General features: G+C 54.0%; 1 protein-coding gene across 1 annotated transcript; it reads right to left on the bottom strand.

Annotated features, from left to right (window-relative positions):
• Positions 1 to 123: 123 nt before the first annotated feature.
• Positions 124 to 27,992, bottom strand: IGF2BP1 (insulin like growth factor 2 mRNA binding protein 1). The gene is made up of 15 exons (XM_065039748.1): positions 27,585 to 27,992; positions 26,527 to 26,587; positions 13,355 to 13,403; positions 12,834 to 12,885; positions 12,419 to 12,482; positions 11,458 to 11,739; positions 10,948 to 11,082; positions 10,610 to 10,732; positions 9,932 to 10,067; positions 9,726 to 9,848; positions 9,172 to 9,288; positions 8,951 to 9,025; positions 8,560 to 8,691; positions 8,298 to 8,411; positions 124 to 7,702 (listed from the first exon to the last, which is right to left on the bottom strand). The coding sequence occupies exons 1-15, from the start codon at positions 27,757 to 27,759 to the stop codon at positions 7,613 to 7,615; spliced, it is 1,728 nt and encodes a 575-aa protein (XP_064895820.1). The 5' UTR covers positions 27,760 to 27,992; the 3' UTR covers positions 124 to 7,612.

Genomic DNA, 27,992 nt, shown 5'->3' with positions numbered 1-27,992 from the left:
CTTTATTTCCCTGTTTTCCCCTCTATTCCATTCCTGTATTTCTCTATTTTTTCCCCCTCTATTCCACCCTTTATTTCTCTATTTTTCCCTCCCCCAGCTCCATAAAAACACACAAACACACTATTATTTTTTTCCCTCTTTATTTAAAAAAAAAATGAAACAGTGGAGAAAAGCGGCTTGTGGCCAAAAAAATAAGAATCAACCTGTCTGGAAGAAAAGTGGAGCCCCCATCCATCCAAACTCCACCCCCCCATCCACAGCCAGGGAGAACACGGATTAAAGAGGCAAGAGAGGAGGGGGGGAAAGGTGGAAAAGAAACAAATGAGCTGAAAAGAGGAAAAACAACATCATTACAGGAAAGTATGATTTTTATATCTTTGTTTTCTGAATAGCCCGAACTTGTCTGGGGGGGTCTCCCATGGGTGGGGAGGTGCTGGGTGCTCCTGGGGTTGGGGTGTGGGGTGATGCGGCCCCCAAATTTGGCTCTGTCACCCCCCCTCGTTCTGCCGCTGTCCTGCCCCCAAAAAGGTTTCTGGGGAAAACAAGAACAAAATGAAAAACACTGATTGCATTTTCCCCAGCAAAAAAATGGGGTTCAGCCCTGAGGGGCCGGGGGAGCGAGGAGGATGGGGGTGAACTGCTGATGGGAGAAGTGAACACCCATGTTCCAAAGGAAAAAATAATATAAAGAAATGGAAGACTGCGCATAAAGAAAACAAAAAGAAAACACACCAAAACATTAGTCACAACCAAACATTTCAGACTGCTGAGGTCTGGAGCTTTCACAACTAATGACCGCTTTAAAGTGAAAAGAAAGCCCATAAGTTCTATTTTTAAAGAACATTTTTCTTTGGAAAAAGAGAGTAATTTATTATTTTCCCCCTAAACTACAGCCTGTGGAGCTGCCCCTATCTGGGTTTTATCTACTGGCGCTAAGAGGTAGATAAACAAACCGGAATTGGTTACAGATCAGGTCTGAGGTGCCGCGGGACCCCCGGGCGCTCAGGAAAATTCCGGGTTTCGCCACCAAAAAACCTGCGGGTTCCGTCAGTGCAGGAGCCGATGGAGGTGGCAGTGATGCGGGGGTCACGGTTTGGGGCCGGATTTCCTCCTGAAGTTGAGGAATTTGATCCCAAGGTGAATCCGGATGCATTTGGAATGAACCGATGCAATTAACTGCTGGGTAACGAACGCTCGCATCAATGACAGCCGTTGGAAAGAGCACCTTCTGCCCCGATTCCAGGCAATCCCACCGGTTTCCCAAGATGACGGGAGTGCCTGGTGAGCCCCACACGATCCTTGTCCCCTGTCCCCGCTGCTGGACCTGGTGTCACTTTGCAGAGCCTGTTCCCAAACCAGGCCAGAACAAAGAGCCTCAGCTCTGGCACACGCTCTGGCACACATCCACCTCCCAGAGATTCCTTTTGTTTTTTAGGCAAAAATAAAACCTTTGCTGTTGGCTTGTGCTGATCTGCAGCACCCAAATGCTTTCCACAGTTCATAACCCACCGCTCCACCGTGGTCCAGCACAGCATCCCACGGGCACAGCATCCCACCGCGGTCCAGCACAGCATCCCATGGGCACAGCACCCCATGGGCACAGCATCCCACCGCGGTCCAGCACAGCATCCCACGGGCACAGCATCCCACCGCGGTCCAGCACAGCATCCCACGGGCACAGCACGCCATGGGCACAGCATCCTACTGCGGTCCAGCACAGCATCCCATGGGCACAGCATCCCATGGGCACAGCATCCCACCACAGTCCAGCACAGCATCCCATGGACACAGCATCCCACTGTGGTCCAGCAGAGCACCCCATAGGCACAGCATCCCACCGCGGTCCAGCACAGCATCCCATGGGCACAGCACCCCATGGGCACAGCATCCCACTGCGGTCCAGCACAGCATCCCACGGGCACAGCATCCCACGGGCACAGCATCCCACCGCAGTCCACCACAGCATGCCATGGGCACAGCATCCTACTGCGGTCCAGCACAGCATCCCATGGGCACTGCATCCCATGGGCACAGCATCCCACCACAGTCCAGCACAGCATCCCATGGACACAGCATCCCACTGTGGTCCAGCAGAGCACCCCATAGGCACAGCATCCCACCGCGGTCCAGCACAGCATCCCATGGGCACAGCACCCCATGGACACAGCATCCCACTGCGGTCCAGCACAGCATCCCATGGGCACAGCATCCCATGGGCACAGCATCCCACCACGGTCCAGCACAGCATCCCATGGACACAGCATCCCACTGTGGTCCAGTAGAGCACCCCATAGGCACAGCATCCCACCACGGTCCAGCACAGCACCCCATGGGCACAGCACCCCATGGGCACAGCACCCCATGGGCACAGCACCCCACCGCAGTTCAGCACTGCATCCCATGGGCACAGCATCCCACGGGCAGAGCATCCCACCGCGGTTCAGCACTCCATCCCATGGGCACAGCATCCCATGGGCACAGCATCCCACTGCGGTCCAGCAGAGCATCCCACTGTGGTCCAGCAGAGCATCACATGGGCACAGCATCCTGCTGTGGTCTAACACAGCATCCCTCAGACACAGCATCCCACCGCGGTCCAGCACAGCATCCCATGGGCACAGCATCCCATGGACACAGCATCCCACCACGGTCCAGCACAGCATCCCATGGGCACAGCATCCCACTGTGATCCAGCAGAGCATCCCAGGGGCACAGCATCCCACAGACACAGCATCCCACCACGGTCCAGGACAGCATCCCACTGTGGTCCAGCAGAGCATCCCACAGACACAGCATCCCACAGGCACAGCATCCCGCTGTGGTCCAGCAGAGCATCCCCCGTCCAGCCCCAGGCTTCCCGCCAGCTCTGAGGTAGTTTGCACATGCACGTTCCCTGCTCACAGCACCTGCACGGCCTCCAAAATAAAAATAATCATGATTTAAGAGCCTCTGGCTGTTTTTGCTCCGCTCTGGATCTCATCCACAATCACAAATTAGTTTAAAAAAGGCTGATTTGACCGAATGGGGACACATCTCTCTCCTCCCCATGCACTGCGGATGCGGAGCTACCGTCAGGCATCCCAAATTAATCAATCCCAAATTAATCCTGCAACCCCAGCCCGAGCAGGCGCTGGAGCCGGCGCCTGGTCTGGTGTCTGTGCCGCTCAGGTGAGCACATGGATCATGGGGTTACACTGGCTTCACCCACGCAAAACGAGAAGATACAATAGAAAAATAAATGGAAAATGGGAAAAAAACACCAAAAACAAACAAACAAACAAAAAAACAACCACAACAAACACCTTGGTTACTAAATTCTCTGAAAACAAGAAAGTTCCAAAAATATCACAAGCCCATGTTGTGTGGAGCACCAAGGGGCAGGGAGGGAAGGTCTACATCGATAAAAAGAAAAATGTCTGCCTACAAGCAAGTCTGCATTTCTGAGTTTATTTTAAGTCTAGAAAGCACTCAAAATAGTTGGAGCTAAGCATTAAAAAGATCTTTTTTCCCAGCATCGATTCACTATCTGACTTTTACTGCTTTTTTCTTTTAATGTGCTTAAAAAAATAAAAACAAACCCCAAACCTAATGCCCAGGAAACATAGAATGTCATAGAATGTCGCTCAGAGGCAGGTTCTTGGCAATATTTCCTCTAGATGGACTCCACGGAAGGGCTGGGGGGTCACAAGCAGCACCCGCCATCTGGGGGGTTTTTCCCTCTTTCTCCAGCTGAACGGCAAGAGGAGACACCGAGAGCGTTCAAACGAGGTGAACCCCCAAATCCCAGCCCCCCCGCATGGCAGCTGCTCATCCCGGTGACGCTTTGCAGGGGACACGGCCCCAAGGGGCACCCGGGGGGGGAAACTGAGGCACAGAAGTGCTTTGGCTGCCCACAACCCCCCAGCAGAGCCCCATTGTTCCCCTGCCCCACGTCAACCCCCCTCCCCATGGATGTTTCCAGCCCCCCTGGGGCTGCTCCTTGATTTGGGGGGGGAAAATGAAATTAAACTGAAAAAAATCAACCCAGAATTCTTTCCACTGGGATAAATTCAAGGTGGGGGTTCCCCCAAATCACTGTTTATTGGGGTGCAAAGAGCAGCGGCGGGGCCGGGCGTCCCTCCTGCTCATTTTGGGGTTTTTAGAGGGGTTTTTCTGCTTTTCCCCCCAAGGCCTGATCCAGAACTCACCTGCATCTGCTGCCCCCACCTCACCCACCCACATCCCAGTTCATCCCAGTCCATCCCAGTGTCCCTCTTCCCAGCTCAGCACCAGAGAAAGACGGGAGATGCTCGGAGGCGGGTTCCTTACTGCAAATCACTTTATATAAATAATTTCCCTTGGGAAAAAGAGATTCCCCCCCAAAAAAGCACCGACCGCTTCTACCTTGGGGCAGCAGGACCAGCGTGGGGGGGGGGAAGCACCAAAGGTTTCCCTGAATCACCGGATTTTAGGTCAAATCTCACCGCAACAAGCAGATGGACAGGACGGGGGGGCGCTCGGGTGGGATTGGGGTGGTTTTCATGGTGTTTTTTTTTTATCCCTCAATGATACAGTTTGAACCAGTTATCAAAAAACGCTTGCTGTTGGAAAGGACAATTATAATCACCGATGTCTGAATACAGTTCTGTGCAAGGCTGAGGAAAAAAAAAAGGAGACAGAGATTTCAAGTAATTAACTGTTGTTTTTTTTTCCCCAAGGTTAATTGCCGCTCTTCCTTGATTAAAAAATTAGAAGAGGAAAAGCCCAGCGAGGGGCAGGAGCTGCCAAGCCCAATTTTGCTCCTTTGACCCCACTTTGCTGGGATAAAAGGGTCAATGTTTCTGTCCCGGTGGCAACGGGTGCAATGCAGGGGGTGGAATGGTAGCGCCCCCCCACCCCGACAATCACTGCACCACCGCTGGATTTCGCATCTTTATAAATAATGCTCAAAAATAGGGTCTTTTTCCTGTGGGTATAGTGGAAAATAGCCAGATGGGACTTAGAAACAAGTCAAACCAAGCCTGTGAATGCTTTGGAGCAGGAGAGAGGGGCAGTGCTGGGCTGGGCTCGCCCTCCCTGTGCCTCCTTATGCGGCTGCAGGAAACAAAACTTGGTTCCCGTTCCTTTTTCTCTCTCTCTTTCTCACTTTTTTTTTTTCCTTTTCTTGTTTTTAATCGCTTATCCTCGGTAAAACGGAGGCAAATCTCTGTAAAACACGTCACAGCATCATAGTGGAGAAGATGGTTTGACGCTGCCCCCGCGGCAACACGGGAGGCCGATCCATCTGGGTTCGGAGATATATATATATAAATATATATATACATATATGTACATATATATATATGGCTTCCAAGTGTTAGCAAATAAACGGCCTGAGCTGGTGCGGTTTAAATCCCAGCAAACCCCGCGTCCCCCACTTTGCATAGTCCCCGTAGTCCCGGAGCGGAACGTTCCTGATCTCAAAGCTCTTTCGAAATCTGATTACTCAATGGAGTTGGAGAGAAAAAGCCTTTCAGCCAGTGGCACGTTTGGGTCGGTTTGTTTTGGTTTCAAATTTCATTTAAAAAAGAAAGAAGTTGGGTTCTACCAATTGCAAAAGTTGGTGGGCTCCAATATGTCCAAGGGCTCGAAGAGTCGCGCCACCCAACAGCTCTTGTGTGCTGGTGAAACTCATGAACTGGCGTGAAAAGGCCCCAAAAAGCAGCCGCCGCCGCCACCTTTTCCACTATGGCTGAAATCCCTGTCGTTCTCCATAGAGAGCTCATAACACCTGGTTACCTGCACATAACTCCTGGCTCATAAGAAATTATGAAACTTAACTTCTCTTTTCATTAAAAAAATAAAATATTCAAGACTATCAGCTTTTATATAAAATATCAGCAAGCCCCCCGAAAAAAAAAAAAAACAAAACAAAAAAAAACAAAATAAAAAAAATCAATTGCTGAGGTAACTTCATACCTTGAGGTAGCTTTTTTTTTTTCCTTTTCTCTTCTTTTTTTTGCTTTTTTGCCTGTTTTTCTCCTCTCGTTGCTCACACACAGCAATCCCCGCCCCCCCATCTCCCCGGCGTCGCGGCGGTTTGGGGACAGTAACTGCGGCCGCGGTCCCTCGGCACCGACCCCGGAGCCGCGTTTTCCAGCCGGGTTTGGCTCCGGGAAAACGCCGCTCGAGCCGGGATGGGGGGGGCTGGTCCCCGTTTGGGAAAATAAGGGTTAAATCAGTGCGAGGCTTGTTCCAAATCCCCTCCTTTCAGCCCCAAAGCGGCTCCCGTGCGGGATCCAGCACCGTCCCTCTCCTCCTAAATGAATCCCAGTTTGGCTTTGCCACCCTCCCGTCCCGATTTGCAGGAAAATCAGTGTAAATCCGTATTTGGGCTGGATTTGCAGCAGAAAAGCGCGGGGAGACGAGCCCTTCGCCTGCCCGGGAGAGGCGGTGGCAGCAGTTACTGTCCCTGCCAAATCCTCAATATTAAAAACAAACCATTAAAATATATCTAAAATATAAAATCCACGTAAGAGTGACGGGAATCAGTGACCGTATTACATTCGGCTGACGTATATATTTGGTATCGGCTCATGAGAACAGTTGTTCTTACCGCAGAAAGGAGAGTGGTGCTTGGTTGCCTTTTAAAAAGTGTTTATAAACTAGCAAAAATGTGCCCAGTTTCAAGACAATTTTTCCCCCACCTAGAAGAGATTTGGAGAGGGGAAATAAGACACAAATTGCCCCAGGGGAGTTAATAAAAATACTCCCTGGGTGTCTTCTGAAAAACAACCTGTAATTCCCCATGGCTGAGCCCTTGGAGGCTCTGTGGCACTTCTGCATGCACGGAGTTACCATAATCCAATTATTAACCAGATTAATTCAGTATTTCCTACCAAGCAGGGGGTTCTTTGCTTCTCTGTTGGGTGCTTTTGGTGCTGGTTTATTGCTGTTGGGAGGAGGGAAAAGCAGCAGCTCGTCCCTGCCCCGGACACTTCACCTCGTCTCTAGGATGGGTCGTCTCCTCCACAGCAGAAATCACTGAGAAAGAGTCACCTGTCCTGTTTCCGACATCATTTCATAGGCTTAACGTTAAAAAAAAAGTATTTCTTTGACCTAAAATGAAAAGAAACATTCAAACAACCCAAAAGAGAAAAAAAACATCCTGGAAAACAGAGGTGTTGTCCTGGGGTTTTATCTATTTTTCCCCCCTGCACTGGATCTTGTTATCAACAGGGGTTGGTAAGAATCCACTGGAATTTGTCTTGGGGAAAAAAACAAATAAAATAGGTAAAAAAACAAATCAAAACGAGAAGCTCCAAAGGCCGCACATGGCTGTGAGAACGTCCAGCAGCTGCGGAGAGGTTGGGGCTGCGATGGGACCCCAAAGGCAACTGAAATTCGGGGCAAATTCTGTGCCTGAGAGGGGCCCCGAGCGGCACCTCTCACTCCATTTCAGTAGCTGCCCTGGCACGTGGAGCTAAAAAAGGACCCAATTTCTTTAAGTTTTTTACCCTAGCATCTACCTGGGAAGCCAATCAAACTGCCTTTTAATCTCGGTTAATGAAAAAAGTATCATCTGTCTACGGTAACTGATTCCCATCCACTCTTAAGCCCGGCCTTGGCTGCTCGGCGCTCCCGGGAGCCGCTCTCATTTCCTCCGCGCTTGCGTCTGGCTCTGTCCCTTCTGGTGCTGCTGCTTCACCTGTGCCAGGATGTCGCGGATCTTGCGCTGAGCCATCTGCGGGGACAGGGACAAAGGGGAGCTGGGGAGGACCCTGGGGGCAGCAAGACCCCGGGGACAGGGACGTGGCTTTGCATAGAATCACAGAATCAGTTTGGTTGGAAAAGACCCTCAGGCTCATCGAGTCCAACTGCTCCCCCACCATGACACTGTCCCATGTCCTGAGAACCGCACCTGTCCAACCCTCCAGGGACGGTGACTCCAGCACTGCTCTGGGCAGCCTGTTCCAATGCCCCACAGCCCTTTGGGGAAGAAATTGTTCCCACATCCAACCTCAACCTCCCCTTGCGCAACTTGAGGCTGTTTCCTCTGCTCCTGGCGCTTGTTCCTGGGGAGCAGAGCCCAACTGCCCCTAGCTCCAAGCTCCTTTCAGGCAGTTCAGAGATCAGAAGGTCTCCCCTCAGCTCCTGTTCTCCAGCTGAACCTCCCAGGTCCCTCAGCCGCTCCCATCACACTTGTGCTCCAGCCCCTCACCGGCTCTGTTCCCTTCTCTCAACTCTTTGAACGTCCCCAGAAGGAAACACGCAAGTGGACACAACCCCATACAAGCCACCAGAGAATCGCGGGGTGCTGGGGGGCTGCATGGCCATACCTGGCTGGCATAGAAGTGCCCGATGATCTTGACGATGACCTGCTCGTTCTCGTCAGGGGTCTGGTCCCGTGGCACCACCACCTCGGCCGCCGTCAGGTTTTGCAGCTCGTTCACCTGCGGGGAGGGACCGTCTCACTAAGTCTACCCAGGGAATCCCAGCCAGTTCCTGGCGAACTCCACCCCTGGGATGTACCCAGGTACCCCCCCCGGGATGTCCCACCCCCGGGTGCTCCCGTCCCTATCCCAGCATCGCTCCACGTACGGTTTTGCCGCCTTTGCCGATGACGCGGCCGGCGGCCGAGGCGGGGACACGGATGTGTGTCTCCAGCTTCACTTCTTCCTTCGGCCCAAAGAAGTTCTCCTCCTTCAGCTTCCCGTAAATCCGGCCCTGCGCCTGCGGGGGGGAGCAGGGGGTCAGGGGCCACCTGATGTGTCCCACCCCCGCACGTCCCCGCCATCCCGGGGGGGACAGCATCCCGTGAAACCCCAGTTCTTGGGGTTTCCAACCAGCTCAGCCCCAGGGAGATGCTGGGTTTACCAAGCCACGGGCCAAGCTCAAAATTGGGGTCATTCCCCTACTCCCCCCTCCCAGCTCCAGAGGGTGACAGAGGGACACCCCAAACTCCCCACAGTGACAGCAACGTGGAGGGAACCTTGAACTGAGCTTCGGGGGGGCCGGTGATGACGACCATGCGCACTTTGGAGTCCGGCGTCTCCGGGGGGGCAATCTGGAGGGAGAGACATAGGGGCTGTGGCCATGTCCTCTGCCCTGCCGCAGGATCGGGCCCCCAGCCCGATCTGGGCTTTTCAACTGGTTCTCCCAGTCAGAAAGGCCTCGGCTCAGGGGTGGGCTGGCGGGGGGGTCCCACCCTACCTTGATGGAGGCACTTGCGAAACGGGAGAGCTGCTTGATGTGCTGCCCCTTCTTGCCGATGATGGCGCCAACCGCCTGCGCGGGGATGAAGACGTGCACGGTCTCCTGCTCCGGCGGCTGCAGGGACAGTGTCACCGTTTGGGGCTCGGTGTCACCGTTCGGGGCTCAGTGTCACCACGAGGACAGGGCTCCAAGCCCCCCCCAGGTGATACCCACTCCCCACCCAGGGGTGCGGGGCTGAGCCAGCACCAACCCCATGGGGACCGAGCACCTTCTATGGTGCATTTGCAATAGTTTAAAGCCCAGATCCTGCCCCCCGGGCTGAGAAGGAATTGTTGGCCCTGAGGGTGGTGAGAGCCTGGCCCAGGTACCCAGATGAACCATCCCTGGAGACATCCCAGGCCAGGCTGGACGGGGCTCTGAGCAACCTGAGCTGGTGACCATGTCCCTGCTCATGGCACTGGGGCAGTTTGAAGGTCCCTCCAACCCAAACCATTGTCTGATTCTACGATTCTCAGTGCAGGGGACACCCCGAGCAGCTGCTGTTCACCCACCATGAAGGAGCTGTACGGTGCGGCGCCGGAGACGCTGCTCGGTGGCGGAGGAACCGCGCTGGACGAGGCCGGGAAGAGCCCGACCGCCGCCAGATTCAGGCCAGGGATGAGGTGAGACTGCAGCTGAGGGCGAGAGCAGAGAACAGCTCGTTTGCTTGATTGGGGCGCCCTCCTTGAGAGCCCCTGCCAGCCCGGAGCCCACTCACGCTCATGGCGGCCACGTCGTTCTCATAGGCTTCCCGCACTTTCTTCATGATCTCCTGCTCGGCGCGGCAGCAGTTCTCGATGGAGCCCTTCACCGTGATGGTCCGCTCGGGGTTGTACAGGGTCAGGTCCTGCAGGCTGGGGAAAAACAGGTCAGCGCTGCAATCCTCTGCTCCTTCCCATTGGGGCAACAGGCTGTCACTGTCACCATGTCCCCAGTCAGAGCAGGGACCACATCACAGTTTGAACTGGGATGTCCACCCTGCCTTCACCCAAAAAAACAGGATTGAAGAGTAAAACCCCAGTCCCAGGCATCAAAACAGCCAGTCCTGAGTCCTGCAGGGCTGGGAGGGGGGACACCAAAGGGCTGGGGAGGGGACGCCAAAATGATGGTGAGGGGGGACACGCCAAAGGGACGGGGAGGGGGGACACGCCAAAGGGACGGGGAGGGGGGACACGCCAAAGGGACGGGGGGGGTGGGGGGAAATACAGAAAATACAAAGCCAAGATATTTCAAGAGAGCTTTGCAGAATAAAGCACCCAGCGCACAGGTGCCTTCCTGCGGATGGGCAGCATCCCTGCCCCTCTCACCACATCACCCGTCTCCTCCTCATCCTCCCCCCGGCCCCAGCCTGAGGAAGGTCAGCCCTGGCGTCCCCAAAGGCAGCGAGCAGCCTTACGATGAGATGGTGATTTTTGTCTCCGTGTCCTGCTCCACTTTCTTCAAGTTCCGCCCTTCTTTGCCAATCAGGCGCCCCACAAAGTTGTTATGGGCCAAGATTTTCAGAGGCACTTCATCAGCTCTGGAGAGGAGAACGGGTGAAAAAAAAACCCAGGAAGGGTGATTTCAGCCAGGAGAGGGAAGGTTTGGTACAGAGGGACAGGGGAAGCTCAGGTCCCCCTGCCCCGAGTCCCCTGGTCCCCAGAGCAAAGCTCCTGCACAAGTGGGAGCATCACCCGGCGCTGGGACAGGACCGGAGCCCAGCAAGGAGCAACACAAACACAGGGGGAACCTTACGTCTTGGTGTCCTTCGCCTCCTTCTGCATGATCTCCAGAATCATCTTGCAGGCGGCGGAGCAGCCCTCGGGGGTGGAGTGGATGCTGATGGCTTTTTCGGCAGCTCCCGCGTTTTCTTTCCGGTGCACATCAATCCTGCATGGACAGGACAGGTACTGTGGTTGTTGGGGACTCCGCAGCTGCTCCGCTCCCTCCATGTCCCCGCAGCCCACCCGGTTCTGAGGTTATATGCACCCAGGGAAGGCAAGAACAGTTAATTCTGGGCTCAGTACTTGACATGGATACAGCAACTAGGGGCTCAATGAGCTCATGCTAAATGGGTCTGGCTGGAGCAGTGACACCCCCACGCACCCACCCGGGTCCTGTCCCAACAAAAGAGACATGCGGGAAGCACAGCCCAGAAAGCCAGGCTGGGGCCTCAGACAGCCCGTTCCCCCCCCAAAAAACCGATCCAGCCTCATGTATCACTGCAGAGCCCTCAGTTCAGTGACCACGAGACAAGGGACTCACTTGGACTGTGTCTGCTTGGTGATGTTCCTGATGGTGGCCCCTTCCTTGCCGATGATGGCCCCCACGTACTGGGTGGGCACCAGGAGGCGGAGGGGGATGTCCACGGGCTGCTGCTTGGCCGGAGCTCCCGCGGTGACAGGGGAGCCTTGTCGGGGAGCGCCCCGCGCCCCGAACCCGCCCCGCCGCCCGTTCTCCGGCCCCTGCGCCGACTGCTCGTCGGGTATGTAGGAGACCTTCAGCGCGTGGTTCTCCAGCTGGTGCCCGTTCAGCTTCATGATGGCTCTGGAAGGGGACAGGGGGTTGGGGGGGGTCCCACGCCAAGTGGAATAAGCATCAGCTCGACCCAAAATGGGCCAAACCCTCCCTGGCATAACACCCGGTGAAGAAGCACTGGGAGTCAGGGAGACATCAGATGCTGCAGGGACCCAGTGGGACCTCCCAGCCAGCCCGGGTGAGCCAAAGGGGCTTCAGGGGAATGTTTCTAAGCAGGGACGGGAGCCCTGGGCGCAGGACAGGACTGTGCTGGGAGCGGTTCCCGTGTCCCCTTTGCCTGGTGATTTTTGGCCGGTGTTTCCATCCCGCTCCAGCAGGAGCTCGGGGCTGCAGGAGCCGGAGCTGTCGGTAGATGGGGCCAGCAGCAAGAGCAACAGGAGGCTTCGGCCACGGCTCCGCAGCCCCGACAAACCCCCACGGCTTTCTGCAGAGACAGCACAGACTGCAGCTCTCCAGAAAGCGGGCAGTGACTCAACTCTTGGAAAAAAACACCCAAAAAACTCTAAAACTGGCGGAACAGGGAACTCCCGTGCCAGCAGCCCCGTCCCTGTGAGATGCGAAGGGACCAAAGACGCTTGATGACGCACACGCATGATTTGAGTCCCAGCACTGGAAATCCTGTTTTCTGCTGGGGGAAGGGGCTAGTGCGGCAGTGCGGGGACAGTCTGGGGACACCATGGGGACTTACTGCCTGGTCTGCTCCCGGTTGGCATAGGTGACGTTGACAACGGCCGTCTCGCTGTCCGTGTTCACTGCGAGAAAAACAGCCAAAAAGTCAAAAGGCAGTGCAAACGCCTCAGGCTGAGACCCCACAAACAGCACAGAGTCCCCACACGTCCCTTGGGGATGCTGGTGGTGCCACAGGGACAATGCCAGCCCGCCCCACTGCAGGACACCCCCGTGCTCCCCAAAGCCACCGCGGGACTCGCTTTGTAGCAATGGGGAACAATAAGAAAAAGCCCCAGCAACCAGGCTGAGACCTCCTGACATCTGTAGCTGCGGCTTGTGCTGACAAAGGGAAACCGCGTGTCCGTCCTCCTCCTCCCCCCTCCAAACAGCTGGGGCAGAAAATATCTGAAACGCGGCTTCTTTTGTCGTCCTACCTTGCTCACAGTTCTCCACGGTGCCATACTGGGCTAGCAAACCATCCAGAACCTGGGAAACAGAGAGAAAAAGTAAAACCACTTTACACTGAGACCATCAGGACAGAGCAGGGAAATAAAATCAATCAATAACGGCAGCTTCCTCGTCATTAAGGTTTCACAAGCAATTAGCCGAAGGAAGCTCCCGCCTGGCCAGGCCAAGGGGCCTCAGGGACGGGAAGAGTCGGGAACGTCCTGGCAGCGGCGGGAAGAAAGGATCCATTCTGTCCCTCACACAATGGATAAATCACTATAAATTGGTATTAATGGGGATTTTTGTTGGTGTAGCTTACGTTGCTTCTGCCAGTTGAATTTACTCCTGCAGTGGGAGAGGAATAAACCGCATGGACGCAAGATCTGGTATAATTAGAGCCAGTTAATAAGAAAGAAAAGGATGAATGAACTTTAATCCCAAGTACAGAAACCTGGTGGGGGAATAAGTCCTTAAACCTGGTCTCCAGTTCTCCACTTGCTCCTCTTACCTCCCATCGCAGCTGGGGCGGGATGTTTCGGATTTGAATTTTCCGGCTCCTGAAAGAAATGAAGAGTGATTAAAAAAGCAGCTTTGGTGTCCAAAATGTGGCCGTTTTGCACCAAACTGTTGCACGTTGTATCTGACCAAATTTTGCATTTCCACGTGCTACCCGGGTTTCTGACGGCTTTTGGCTAATTCCATCAGTGCTGGATGTACAGAACACAATGCCAACCCCCCCCGGACCCTTCAGCACCGGCTGCAGCACAGAGGTGGGCATGGCTGGAAAGGCTTTGGCCAGGTTTAATAGCGGGGTTAGAAAGCCAAAAGGGAGCCCTGCGTTGGTGTAACCTGCCCTCCCACTCCGCTTGCACGTGGGGGCGACCCTGGAATGTCACCGGTGGGACCCAAAACCAGCAGTATTTCCACCGGGGAGCCCCCGTTCCACCGCCCGCCGTGCTCCCAGTGCCCCCACCCTTGCGCTCCTGGCTCTTCCCAACCTCCCTTTTCCCAAAATAGAAACTCTTTTTTTAGCTCCCATGCCAAATTTACCCCCGGGGGTGCTGTCCCCCCCTCGCCGGCAGCTGCTGCAGACAGCTGAGAGCAGCCGGGGCTCGGCCGGCGGCTCCGGCACCGCTGTGCAGCCCCCCGACCCGCTGCCAACACCCCCCAACCAGTGGCTGGCACCCCAAGTGCTGCCGGACCCCCCACCCAAAGGCAACGACATTCGGGGAATGCAGCTCTGTGGGTGCAAATAGTGCCACCCCCCCAATACGGGTGGTCCCCCCCGGCAGCCTGTTTTCAGAAATAACCAAACCCACGGAATTTTAAGGTGCCCAGAAGATAAACACCGGGACCACGGCAGCACTACGTGGGGTAAATACCCTCAGAGCAGCTCATCGCAGACCCGGGCTTCACATCCAGACTGTTCATGAGCACATGAAATAATCCCAAAACAGAAAGAAAATGAGATTCCAGATCCTTATCTTCTAATTGCAAAACTTCAGAAGGCGGCTCAGCTCATTTGTCAAGGGGAAGAAATCGTCTGGGTACGAATGGCCCAAAGCCATGGGTGGGATTTCGCCACCCAGGTGAGGATGGATCCTCCACACCCTCATCCCGCCAGGTACAGCATCCCCCCTCCGATCCAGCATCCCGCCCCGATCCGGGTACCAACACACCCCAAAAACCCCCAGACAGCCTGGCTGGGTCAGCTGCTTTCAAACAGAACCAGGGCTGGTGCTCCCCAGGGTCACCAAGGGTTTCCAAAGGCTAGAGGGAGGGGGCAGCTCTCCCCTCTGAAAGTCAGAATGAAGCATAAAATATAGGATTTTCAGCACTCCCGCCCTCTCCACCACCAGTAAGGCTCCAAAACGCCACATTTTGTCACTGCTATAGACACAAACCAGGTCGATGAGGAGAAAGAAACCAAACTAACCCTTAAAATCCCAGCATGTGGCGGGGGCTGCAGGAAGCACAGGGTGGGGGGGAACGCTCTGAAACCAGATCTCGCGTTTCCATGCTGATCCACATCCCAAAATGAATGGGAGAGAGATTAAGAACTTCAGAACGCGGAGAATGTCAGAGTCCAGGGAGGGTCGAAAGGATTGGAAGTGACAGAGGAAACCCCGCGGTCCCCCCGCCCGCCCCCGCCACGGAAACTTCTCCAGATCGCGACAAGCATCTGCACGGGCAGAGCATGTGTTCCGCACAGACGTGACCGGCATCCAATGCGCTATGGAGAGAAAAGAGCCATTTATGTCCTCGCACCGTCATTCTGCCGGTGGCATCTCATTTTCTCCCCCTAAAAATGAAAATATAAAGAAAAAAGCACTGGGTGTCCTTTGCGGAGGCGGCGGGAGCGCCCGCCCGGGCAGAGCATCACCACGCCGGGCACGGCCAAGGCTGCTCTGCACCTCTACGGGGCACCAGGCCCTCATTAATATGTTAATTAACCGGTAATTCCTCCCCCTGCGACCACGGCACTGGGATTATTTGCTGCTCCTAACGGTCTCCATCACTGACATATTAATCCCCATGAGGAGGGGTAGAACAGGGCTTTCCCAGCCCAAGGGGGTGAGCAGGATCTCACACACCCCGGGCTGAGCCGGCACCCCGAATACACAGCCCCTGGCCCGTGGGTGCCCCCGCTGTCTGGGGGGCAGAATTGGGGCCGTGTCCCTCAGCCCCCTGGGGGTTCGGACCACGCAGAGCTGCCCATGCTGGGTGGGAACCCCCCGCTCCACCCGAGTGCTCAACTGCGGCTGGAATTACAGAGGAAGTCATGAATAAATAAACCCGCTCTTGGCTTCGCCAGCAGCAGGTCCGGCTGTATTTAAATCCCCGCCGTGGAACATCACCCCACACGACAGCCCGGTCCTGCCCGTACCCGCCTCTGCTCCCAGCACAGCTCCACTCCAAATAAATAACGCCAAGAGGTGCAATTCCCCGGCTTCTTGTTGAGGATGCGCCAAAGGCGAGAGCTGGTCCCTCCCGTGCCCGTGTCCCTGGGATGACGGAGCCATGGAGCAGTCCTGGCATCGCCATCCCGGGGCACACGGCAGCAGCTCTCAGGGATGCTGCCGGGCTCATTCCAGAGGCAGGAGCCTCTGAGATCCTCAGGGTGAGCCGCAGCGACTGATCCACCTGCTAAAATACGTTGACTTGCAAATGTGGGTGATTTCTGCCATGTGCTGCTGGCTTTTTTGTTTGTTTGTTTTAATTGGGGGTGGCAAGAGGAGCGCGAGCGGCTGCGGGGCTGGGAAGGGAGAGGGACCACAAATCCTGGGGACAGACCCCAGCATCGCGCTCCTGCTCCGCACCGGCGGTGCTGCTGGTGACAACAGGATTGTGGCATCCCCTGATCCAGCCCTGGAGAACCGGCTGCCCTGGTGGCTCCACCGAGAGGTGACGGGACACCCTGGAAACCTCTCGATGCCCTCGGTAAATCCTCCCCTTCCCGTCCCCACCGAGAGTTTCACAGAGCAGAGGTGACCGATGGGACAGAGCAGAGAACTCCGGGCTGACCCCAACCCCATCCGGCAGCTCCTCCCAAACCATCTCTGCAGCTCCTGGGGGCGGGGGGACCCCAGAGCCCCAGACATGGGGGGACCTGCTAGAACTGAACAACATTAATGATGGCTTCTCAATCAAATGCAAATCTTATGCAAATTTGGGGGCTGAAAACACAGTGCATCCCTGATTCAATTAACAGCATTTCATTTATCTAGTTAGGCTTTGATTCAGGAAAGCACTTAATCCTGTGGTTAATGTGTTGTTGTTGTTGTTTTTTAATGTTTTAAACATTTTTAAATAGGAAAATGTGGTTGCTAAGACACAAACGTTGCCAGGGGGACTCAGAGAAAAGTTGTAGCTGAAATTACTTGCTTTTCCCTTATAAATTGATAGGCTTTCCATTTGCCGGCACCTCAGCGAAGCAGGAATATTATTCCTATATTCCCTCCATTGACAAGGTGATAAAAGCACAAAAAAGAGGCACCTGCTAAATGCCCAGCGCAGCCCGGCTGGAATCTGCCTCCAGGATTTGGGGTTTCCCACCTTTTGCATTGCACTCCAAGCCACCACAGCTTCCAGTTCCCCCCAAGCCAGGGGGTCCCACCTTTTGCATTGCCCTCCAAGCCACCACGGCTCTCAGTTCCCCCCAAGCCAGGGGGGTGTTAACAAGCACTATTGAACCCCCCAGGACCGGGCCAAACCAGATGTTTGGCCTCTCACAGCTGGAGGGATGCGGGAGCAAACCGGCCACGGGATTGCGGAGAAACACAGAGAAACACGGACGCTGAGAAACACAGACGCGTCCCCCACGCACAACCCTCCCACAGACCCCCTCGCCTGGGCCGGCCGTTATCTCTGGCGAGCAAGCACCATGTGATTAATCATCCCCATCAATCATCTCAGCAACCAGAATTTGATCTTGGGCTAATAAATCTGTCTAATTGGTTTCTCTCCATTAGCTCTTTTTTTTTCGGAATCGCTTTGTACACGGAGGATCACACCTAATAATTGATGGGACCTTTTCAGGGAGCTGCCAGGAATGAAGAGGTGTCCATGGGGATCCTTGGAGAACTCGCTCCTGGTTTTAGAGCCTCAGGTGCAGAAGGAAGGGAACGGGGAAAAACACTCTGGTTTAAGTTCCCTCCTCTATTAAATGTCTGCGCTACCTTTCTGCACCATCCTCAGAGGAGTCAACACCACAGGGCTTCAAAGGATGCCAAAAATCTCCAAGAATGTCCAAAACCCCTTATTCTCAATGTGCCCAGAGTAAGACTCCAATCACCCTAGACTTGTGCTGTCCGTCCTTGGCAAAATCGATACATCAAGGATCTGCGGACAGGACGAGTTTAACAGTAAGTAATAGAGAGGAAAGATGGATGAGTTTTAGACAATGCATCCATTTTGCATTATCTTGCCATTCTAATTTGCTGGCAGCTTGCCACGCGTTGAAAGGCTCTTTCTGATGCTCTGAACACGTCCCAAAGCCAAGCCCAGCTAAACCCAGTGTGTTCCCAGCCCCAAATCTCTGACCAACCTTAACCAAACCTGAGCCAGGAGCTCGCACCGGCAGCACCGGGACTATGAATACACCAACAAATGTGACGTTTAGAGGCAAATTTTCTTGCTGATCACTACATGTGGGGGGTGGCAGAAGTTCTGCTGGCACCTTCCCTCCCTCCACCCCTGACACTAATAGAAAAACCCAAATAAAAGCACACATTAAATAAAAGTACATTCTGCATTTCGGGGCATTCTGCACATTTCGGAGCATCTTCCTTCACCCGCTGGGGCTTGTGTCCTCCCTCCTGCCTCCCACCAACACCCACACCACCAGGTTTTACCGGCATAAACGGTGTCAGAACGGAGCTTCCAAAGCTGCACGAGCAGGTATTTGGGGAAATTAAAGATAAAATCTGCGCTGTGCAAACATTCCAGGCAGGGCCAGAGCAGCATCGCGGGGCAGGGAACGGCTCAGCGGGGCAAGCGCTTCATTCATGCTTCTAGAGTCACAAATATTCTCTCCCCGCAACACATATCACATCTAAAAGCCTCAGCCACTTTGCATCTTTGCCATAAGCAAGAAGAGGCTGCAGATGTCAGAGAAATGTGTTGCGTTATTAGTTCAGCTGTAACTGAACACTAAACAATGACTACATAGAAAGTTGTGTGTTTAGGCTCCAGTTCAGCACATGCCTCATTTTACCACCGAAGCCCCGGTAACTTCAAAAGGACGGGTTCCCTGTGCAAAGCACTTCCTTGGGAGCTTCGGGAATCCCAGCCCAAAAGCAGAACATTTACACCAGATTCTTGGCTTTTCAAGACATGACACCCCAACAAACAGCCCCATCAAAGCTCCAGCAGCTCTCCAGCCCAAGGAGAACCCCCTTTGCCCTTCGGATTGCTCATTTGAGCAATTTGCTTGTAAATACCTTTATGCTGCAGGCTGGAACCACAGGAGTTTACAAAACACACAGGAGTGTCTTCATAGCAAAGAAAACAGATACACTCGGTGTACACACACAACACTACCCCCCAAGTCTGGTTGGACGTGATTAACCAAGGAACCATTTGGCCGAGACTGACAGCCCCGTTTAACTCAACCATCGTTTAACCACAGGTTGTTCTCCACACACGACACAACCAGAAGGTCTGAACCCCCAGCTTTGGATAGCTCGAGTTTACACAAAGCCAGAGCTTCACGGGTGAGAAATGCGGGAGAGAACGTGGAACAGGAGGATGGAGCATCTTGGGCATCGCTCCCACAGCTCCACCCTCAGCCACGTGCACCCCCAAAACTCCCAAACACTCACACAAGCCTTTCCCCACAAGCACTAAACATGACGCCTCTCCATGTCGCTAAGGGCAAAGATACAGGGGTACAAGTAACATTTTGGGACCTGCCAGCCTGTGCCCCCATCATCCGGCCCCTCCTGGGGCTCCAGGGCAGCAGCTGTGTCTGCGGCATCGGGGGCGAAGGGGCAGGACCCAGGGGGCTGAAACCCCCCGGGTGTCAGCTGGCGGATCCAAATCTCCAGAAAGAAGAAAGGAATTCCAAAAGTCAGATTTTTCAAGAGCGCTCAGCACATCGGGCGCTAATCACTTCTGAAAACGGAGCTTTTATTTAGACGCTTAAATGCAAGTTGGAAAAACGTGGCTCCAATTGTGGGTGAAAATCTGGCCCTGAGAGCCTTATTTTTTGGTTCTCTTCCCTTGTATTTGGCTCTAGATCACAATTCCCCCGTCTCTTTTCTTTCACATTCCAGTCGGGGAGGCTGCTCCCCCAGGATCTCCGCTTGTAACTCGGTAAGAAAGGAAACTACAGCGGGACCTTCATCGGTGTCAAAACATTCTCCTTTTAGCGCAAACCGCTCTCCCTGTAAACCCAAGTGCTGTTTACACACAGCGATATCCCCGGACCGTGCGGGATCTGCGTCTCGCAGCGCGGGTGGAACTTGGCCAGCTCCCACGGACCCGCCGTGTTCAGCGCCACCAGACCCGACCTGCCGGCTTCTCCTCAAAATAAAACTCGGACCGCGTTCTGCCGGGGATGCCCGTGGATTAGGGTTTTATTTCCTCAAACGGGTTTGCTCCACACCGACCAGACAATTACAGTAGCCAGCAAAGTGTGAAATTTCAGCTCTGGCCATGTCAGGGCTCCCAAGTGTCAGTCACAATAAAATAAATGACCCATTTCCTGACAGATCGCGAGGGCTCCTCCGAGACGGACGGACACAGTTTTTGTTTATTTTCCTCTTTTTTTTAATTCTTTTCCTGAAGGGAAGGCTGTGCTCCCCTGCTCTTTCGCACCGCGAGCAGACGGAGATGCTCTCGCCCTCACTCCTGCACCCATCCCATCCCCTCGTCCCCAGCGATGTCCCCTCTCCAGGACCTCCAGACACCGTCCCCCCGCTCTCTGGTTTTATGAGCCTCCTTGGGGATGCTCCATGCAGGGGCTGTAACAGCAGCTCCACTCCAGGCACCAAACGGTTCCCCAAAAGCACTTCCCGACCGCCCAGGTACCCCAAAGCATCCCCCCCAAGCAGGCACTCGCACCCCAGAACTGCAGCAACACCCAAAAGCATCCAGTTTCACTTCAGATGCTCCTAAAATGAAGGCAGAGCCCAGGGAAGGGGACAAGGTCAGGCAGCAGCCCCTGTGGGAAGGGCTACAGGACCCCAACCCTCACCGGCCCCCTCCCCAAGGCCCCGTCCATCCCTAAGTCTGTCCAGATGAGAAAACCTGGCGGCTTTCAATTGAAGCACAAGTGTTTCATTTCAATCTATATACATAAACCCGTGAAGACCGCTTGAGCATCTTCATGAGCAGGCGATGGACACAAACCAGTGGGGAACTGGTTTCCGCTCCCCTTCTGCAGGTTATTCCACCAGAAGCAGAAAACGCACCCTGGTTTTGAGAAAATCAGCTCAAACCAACACTTCCCACTAACTTTCCCACAGCTCCGCAGGGCAGCACTGCTCGGGTGCTACAAAACCTCCCACTGCCCGGACAACTCCCGAGGTCCACCCAGCAACCCCAATGTCCCCAGCCCATCCCCTCCACAGGGACACACCTCCCAAGGTCCCCCCAGCAACCCCAGTGTCCCCAGCCCATCCCCTCCACAGGGACACACATCTGGTCAGAACATCTCCTGGTGCCGCAGGACATGTACAATGACAGACAGACAGACCCATGGACACCTCTGGCAGAAAGAAGGAAAACCCTCCAGTGAGACCCCCGCGACCCCCCAGCTCCACCACCTCCGGGAGAAACTCGCCATTTTCAGGTAAAGCCCAGCAAAGATTTTGGAGCTGGATTCCCCGCGGGGTTCGTGCATTGACGGGTAAGGAGCAGCAGGACAAACTCACCGCTGGGGTGGACACACACCCCAGGGCTCCGCGCTCCTCATTCCATCAGAAATAGGTGAAGAACAACCTTCCTGGTGAGCGGATTATTCCACAAACCCATCCCCAGCGCACACGGGATGACGTGGGACACCAGCCCCGTCCCTCACGTGTTTTCTTCCCGTGCCACTTGTTTTCTTAATTATTTTAACCTTGACTTTGCCAAGTGTGTTTTCTATCCCCCCAGGCACCCGGTGCAGGACCCTCCTGGCTCATTTCCACGCTTCGCACTGGGCACAGTAAGAACTGAAAGACGCACAAAGCTCCTCTCTGGTGAAGAAAAATGATTTTAAACATATAGAAAAGTGTCTGCGACCTCTTCAAAAGGCTTTTTCTCAGAAGGAACCTGCAACCTTCAGGCTCCTCAGCTTTTCAGTTTGCTCTTTAATTCTGGGGAAGAGGGAGACACCAGCACCCCTGGGGCTCCCCTGTGCCTTTGCTTTAGGCTCCTGGTTCCCCCATCAAACCTGTCCCATCAAACCGGTGCTCCCCCAAGCAGCCCAAAACCCCCCGGGAGCTCTGGCAAATATTAACAGTGCTGGGGGCTTTGAATTTGTATTTATTTATTTATTTTTAGTTCTGAAAGGTCTCAGTTTTCAAAGCAAGTACTTTAACCCCAACTTCCCTCGGCCATATCTCTGTTTGCTTGGGTTTTAACCTAAAAAGTAAAGAGAGAAACAAATTCCATGGGAGGAGCAGGTTGAGTCCCAGCAATTGCTGGAATTCAATGTATTCTTTTCTTTGGAAGCCAGAAATCACAAAACTCTTAACAAAGGGCATCTACATGGGCTTCATCTTCTATAGGTTCGAAATTGGAGGCTACAAAGTTTACGGTTAAATTGCAATTTCTTGGATGTATTGGTCAGTTATGGCTCCTACATGGACGGAAGAAATAAAGGCATTTCCCTCACTTCAGGCTGTAAATTGGCAAATATATCCTTCCTCCCAGGTATGTTAAAATATATTAAATCATCTCAGTTTTAAACCTCATGGATGAAATTTACTGACAAATCATTTGTGACTGATCTAATAACAAATAGTTTCTAGTTTTAGTAGCTGGAAATGGTTGAAATGCATTAATTGCCACACAACTGCAGCTCTTGGAGGTGCCACAGGCTCCAAGCTCACAAGAACAAAGCAAAGAACAACCCCAGATTCTGCCCCTTTCTGGGGGTCAAAATGTCCCATGAGCCCCAACCCCCCCAGCTCAGCCCCTGTTCCTCCTGCCCCCATTCCAAACACAGGGGTCGCTAATTGTTGTTAATGATGCTGGAACTTGTAAACCAGACCTGCTTGAAGGGAAAGAGGATGATCTGAGGATTGGATTAAAAGTGTATTTTGTCTCAGCATTCAAGACAGTATCTTTATTTTCAGGGAAAAGAACTAGTAAACTTTCCTCAGTCCAATTTTCAGAGAATTCAAACATCAGGAGGCAGAAAGGAGCATTTTTAGACTAACACCAGTTAAACAAAGAAACCACACTCGCTCTTATCAAAAATTTTACAATATTTCATTATGAACAATTAATTGCATGATTACACGCATGCAAAAAGAACACTTCTCGGGTGTGAAAACATTGATTTGAAAACAAAGACTACAAAGAAGCGCCAATTTTAAGATCTCTCCATCCACTTATATACAGGACACACAATCCTGGTGTCATTAACATTTGATAACTCCCAGCTCTGCTCAGGAGCCCCCGGACCCTTGAAACCCCAAACCAGTGACGGAGCTCGGTCTGGAGCCCCTGGGCTGGATCCGGCTCCCCCAGCCCCATTTATTTCTCTGGATCTGGCTCCCATTTAATTCTCGGCTCCCCCAGCCCCGTTTCGGCTCCCCCAGCCCTGTTTCAGCTCCCCCAGCCCCGTTTCAGCTCCCGGCTCCCCCAGCCCCGTTTCGGCTCCCCCAGCCCCGTTCCACTCCCAGCTCCCCCAGCCCCGTTCCACTCCCGGCTCCCCCAGCCCAGTTTCGGCTCCCCCAGCCCCGTTTCGGCTCCCCCAGCCCCGTTCCACTCCCAGCTCCCCCAGCCCCGTTCCACTCCCAGCTCCCCCAGCCCCGTTTCGGCTCCCCCAGCCCCGTTCCACTCCCGGCTCCCCCAGCCCCGTTCCACTCCCGGCTCCCCCAGCCCAGTTTCGGCTCCCCCAGCCCCGTTTCGGCTCCCCCAGCCCCGTTTCGGCTCCCAGCTCCCCCAGCCCCGTTTCGGCTCCCCCAGCCCCGTTCCACTCCCGGCTCCCCCAGCCGCGTTTCGGCTCCCCCAGCCGCATTTCGGCTCCCGGCTCCCCCAGCCCCGTTTCGGCTCCCCCAGCCCCGTTCCACTCCCGGCTCCCCCAGCCGCGTTTCGGCTCCCGGCTCCCCCAGCCCCGTTCCACTCCCAGCTCCCCCAGCCCCGTTTCGGCTCCCCCAGCCCCGTTCCACTCCCGGCTCCCCCAGCCCCGTTCCACTCCCGGCTCCACTCACTTCCACATTCCTCAGATCTGGAATGTCTGCGATGGATTCACGTTTTTCCCCTGCCCCCTCCTCCCTCATTCACTCATTCTTTCAACCCCAGCGGTTTCTGCAGCTCCAGCCCCCACCGACCCTTCATCTGCAGCAGGAAAACTGATTTCTTTTTCCTTTCTTTCACCTCCCGAAGAATAAAGCAGGCGATCATTTGTTTTTAAAATCCTCTTAAGTTTCCCCAAGTTTTTCTACCAGCAAAGTTAAAGAAAAAAAACAACTCCCAAACAGCATTGAGATCCTTTAAACACATCTAAACAAACTTTAAAACCCGGGTTCTTTTTAATGAAACGACAGCAGTGACTTTTCTTCACAACCCGATACCTCTAAAGTACTTTGTTAAAATGGTTCCCCGAGATCATTAACATAATTTGCAGCTTTAAGGGTTATTTGAAGAATCATTGTAATTAAACAACTCTAAATCAGTTTATCTTTGCTGAGTATTCGGGTGCAGCAGCTACACACGCACCCATCGCTCTTTCCTCTGCCATATTAACACACTCACTACTTTTCTAATCCATTTCTGTGATGAGTTGAGGGACAGGAGAGATTCTGAAGGAGGAAACAAACCACCAGGAAAGGCTTATTTACAGCACACAACATCCATTTCTAAACCACTCAAATCAGTTTTCCTGAGCGTTCCTATTCGTACTTGAAACGAGAAGAAAACACAACCCAAAAGTCGTTTGTAAAACGTTACAAATGGTGCTCAGGACTTGTTTTCCCACATTTCTAAAGGGGGAAGGAAAAATTAATATCAGGTTTGGGGGGGGGGGGAGGGGGAGCTTGTTTGGTTTAGATCCCACCAACCCCATCCCATTCTGTCCTCACTGCTCACACTTAATTAACCGTTTCCTGTGCCATGTGCCTTTAAACTGGAAAATCCAGTCTTAAAAACAAGCAGAAAGGAGAAAAGAAGAGAAAATAAGTCGCTTTTGAGGGAGCACCCCCACACCACCTCAGCCGGGCTACGGGGCGGGGGCAGCAAAATCCACCGAATTACCCCCCAGAAGCTCTTGGGGGGCAACCAACCTGCCAAGTTTACCAGGAGCTGCCACAAAGTTGCCTTTTGCCGACCCAGAAACACCAAACACCTTCCCCAAAGTGAGACAAAGTAACCGCGGCCCGGAGGGGGGACCCGAGGGACCCCGGACCCCCCACCCCGGGCCACCGGGGCCACCGCGGCTCCTGTCGCTTTAAACCAGCCTCCCGGGGGGGGCTCATTTAAACCCTCCAGCCCCTAAAGTGGGGTTTAGCAGCAAAACGTGAGACGTGCCCGTTCCGGGGGGACCCGGCAGAAGCACAACCCGCCCCCCCCGCGCTCCTTCACGTTCCACACACCACAGAAACGTTCCCGTTTGCAGCGAATGTCACCCCCGCGTTCTCGGGGGTGTCCCCCCTCGTTCCCGGGGCTCTGCTCCCCCAGCCCATCGATTACCCAGCAGCACTAAGGAAATAAAACCGAAAAAGAAATGGGAGTATTTTTGCCTGTTATTATGTTGCCCTTCCTGGGGTAATTGCCTTCCCAACACCACCCTTTGCTCATTGATAATTAAACCCCTGCAAGTAACTAGCTCCATCGCTCACCTGCCACCAGGTCCTAAAATAATAATAATAATAAAGATCTTGGCTAGAAAATTATTTGATGAGTTTGGGGTTTGCCTTTGGGATCAGCTCCTGCTGGGGGAGCCCCGTCTGCCAAAGTTTGGCACCCCCGCCCAGCCAGGACAAGTGACCCCAAAACCGGGCTCCCAAGGGGGGGCTCAAAGGGACGAGGGACCAGGGGGGGGTTTGGGGGCAGAGTTGGCGTCGCCTCCTCCCAGCGCGGGCACTGGAGCGAGCGCCCGTCACGTGGCCGCCGCGGGTTTGGGCTGCGCGATCCAACGTGGACTATTTGGGCTGGGGTCTAACTCGCCCATAGCCCAAGCGGCCCCTTCTTGGGGAGGGGGGGGTCTCTGCAAATACAAAATGAACTACTCTTGCTATTTCCTGGCCGAGCCCCAGCAGGGCCGGGGACCGCGGGGCCGGGGCTGCTCCGGCGTCCTGCGCGCCAGCAACAACAAAGGGCCAAGAAGATGGAGATGATGGAGAGGGCCGGGCTGGGCAAGGCCGGCGCGGCGGGAGAAGCTCTGGGCAGGTAGATGGAAACCACCAAACAACACAGTTCTTGCCCCAAAATCCAAGGTGCGGGTGGGCAGGAGCCAGGGCAGCGCCCACGCTCACCGGGCTTTAAATCCCTCCCTGGTACGGAGCCACCAGCCCCATGGTGGGTTATTATTTTCTTTAAGTGTTCACCATCAAATCCTGGCAAATTTCACTTATTTTTTTTCAAAAATTGTTTATATATTTTAATGTTACAATTCTTCTGGAAAACAAAAGATTTCGCCCATTTCACAGCAGAGAAGCCAAGCGAGGTTTGGAAATTCTTCCAGTGCCACAAGTTTGAAAATCCCAACCCAAACCGCCTCAGCCACCCAACAGCTTGGGTGAGCCGCTGGGTAACAGTGCAACCATTGCCCTTTTTAATATACTTTCTCACAGATGAAGTTTTGTTTTCTTTTTTTAAAACAAAAGAAATTAAACCTTGATCCTCCAAACCGCCTCTCACCTCGCTGGGGACGTATCTGAAGCCAAATCACCAATATCTCTAATTTCACACGCACACATTCGCGTTTGTTGGGTTTTTTTGCCTCCTTTATCTTACATGATTTTTTTCCCCCCAACAGAAATGTAAAAATAATTCAATAAATAAATTAAAACACCGCATTACCTTTGCTTTTTAGGTACTGAATGTTCAATCTCTAGCTGTTTTCCATGAAGCTCCACTTTGCCTAAAAACAAAATGGGTCTGTTTTTTAAAATCTGGGTGGAGTGGTCAGAAAGCTTTGGATAACACACTATCACGTGAAACCTCGCAATTTAATTCAAATTACGACGAACTATGCACGAATACATTTTCCGATCCCTTTACAAGTGCATTTTATTCAATGTAAGGCTGGCTTCAAATGGGCAGCGGTGGGAGTGGTGAGTTCGCTGTTTGGACAACGTTCCTCAGGAATATTTAATTCCTTAGTTCATCCTGCTTTGAGCGCAAGAAAACGAGGAATAATATTTTGGGACCAATTCTTCGCCTTTATCTAATTCACCCAGTTTAATGCCCGCACCAAGTCCTTCGGGCAGCTTCCTTCCCCCCTCCCATTAAAAGGCTCACAAATTGTAACTCCATGGCAGAAATGGATTTCTCTTTGAAAATGGAGTGGGTTTCTTTGCTGCTGGGTTACGATGATGATTTATATATATATATATATTTTTTAGGGAAGGGGGGCAGAGCCCGGTGGGGGTGGGGGGACCCAGTTTCAGAGGAGGGGTGAAAAAATAATTTAAAAAAATTCAAATCTTCTAAAAATTCTCGGCTTCCCGGGGAGCTTTTTCTCTCCCTGCGAGCAGCATGGCGACCTTCGCGCTACTCCACACATCACATGCCCCAGGAAACCCAGTTTCAAATCAAAATGGCCAAAGTCCCAGCCCACCCCCCCCCGGGCCGCGACGGGACCCCCGCGCCGAGCCCAGCGAGGGCGGCTTGGGGGGTTGCGGGGGGTCCCGCTTGTGCCCCCCACCCTCCCGGGTTGTTTTTGGGGTAGCGCTGGGGAGGGAGATGGGGAGATTGGGGGTCCCGCCCCAGCGCTGCTGCAAACCCCGACGGGGCGCAAGAGAGCGGGGGACACTCCGTGTCTGGGGAGGGGTGGGGGGACCGTGAGCCCCGGGAGGGGGTCCCGGGAGGGGGAGAGGAGGCAGCGGGCGGGAGGGAAGGCAGATAACGCCGCTTACCCGAAAAAGTTTCGATGGCTTTCATGGCCCACTGCTCGTCGGGGCAGTCCACAAAGGCATAGCCCGACTTGACCAGGAAGGGGCCGCTCACGGAGATCTGGTGCTCGGTGAAGACTTTCTCCAAGTCGGCCGGAGTCACGTTCTCGTTTAGGTTCCCGATGTAAAGCTTGTTCATGGTGGCGGTGGCGGGGGGCGGCGGGCGGGGGGCGGCGGGGCCGGAGCGCGGCTCCCGGGGGGGCTCCACCGTGCGCCCGCGCCGTCGGGCTCCGGCCGCGCTCAGCCGCCCCACAGCCGAGCCGGGGCTGGCGACGGGGGGGCTCGGTGGCTTGTTGTTTTTTTTAACCCCCTCTTTTTCGTTGATTTTTTCCTATTTTCGGTGGATCCTTTTTTTCCGTTGGGGAGGGGGGC

The sequence above is a fragment of the Columba livia genome, chromosome 23, assembly GCF_036013475.1.
Source record: "Columba livia isolate bColLiv1 breed racing homer chromosome 23, bColLiv1.pat.W.v2, whole genome shotgun sequence".
NCBI lineage: Eukaryota > Metazoa > Chordata > Aves > Columbiformes > Columbidae > Columba > Columba livia.
This window is presented reverse-complemented; position numbering and strand designations above follow the sequence as displayed.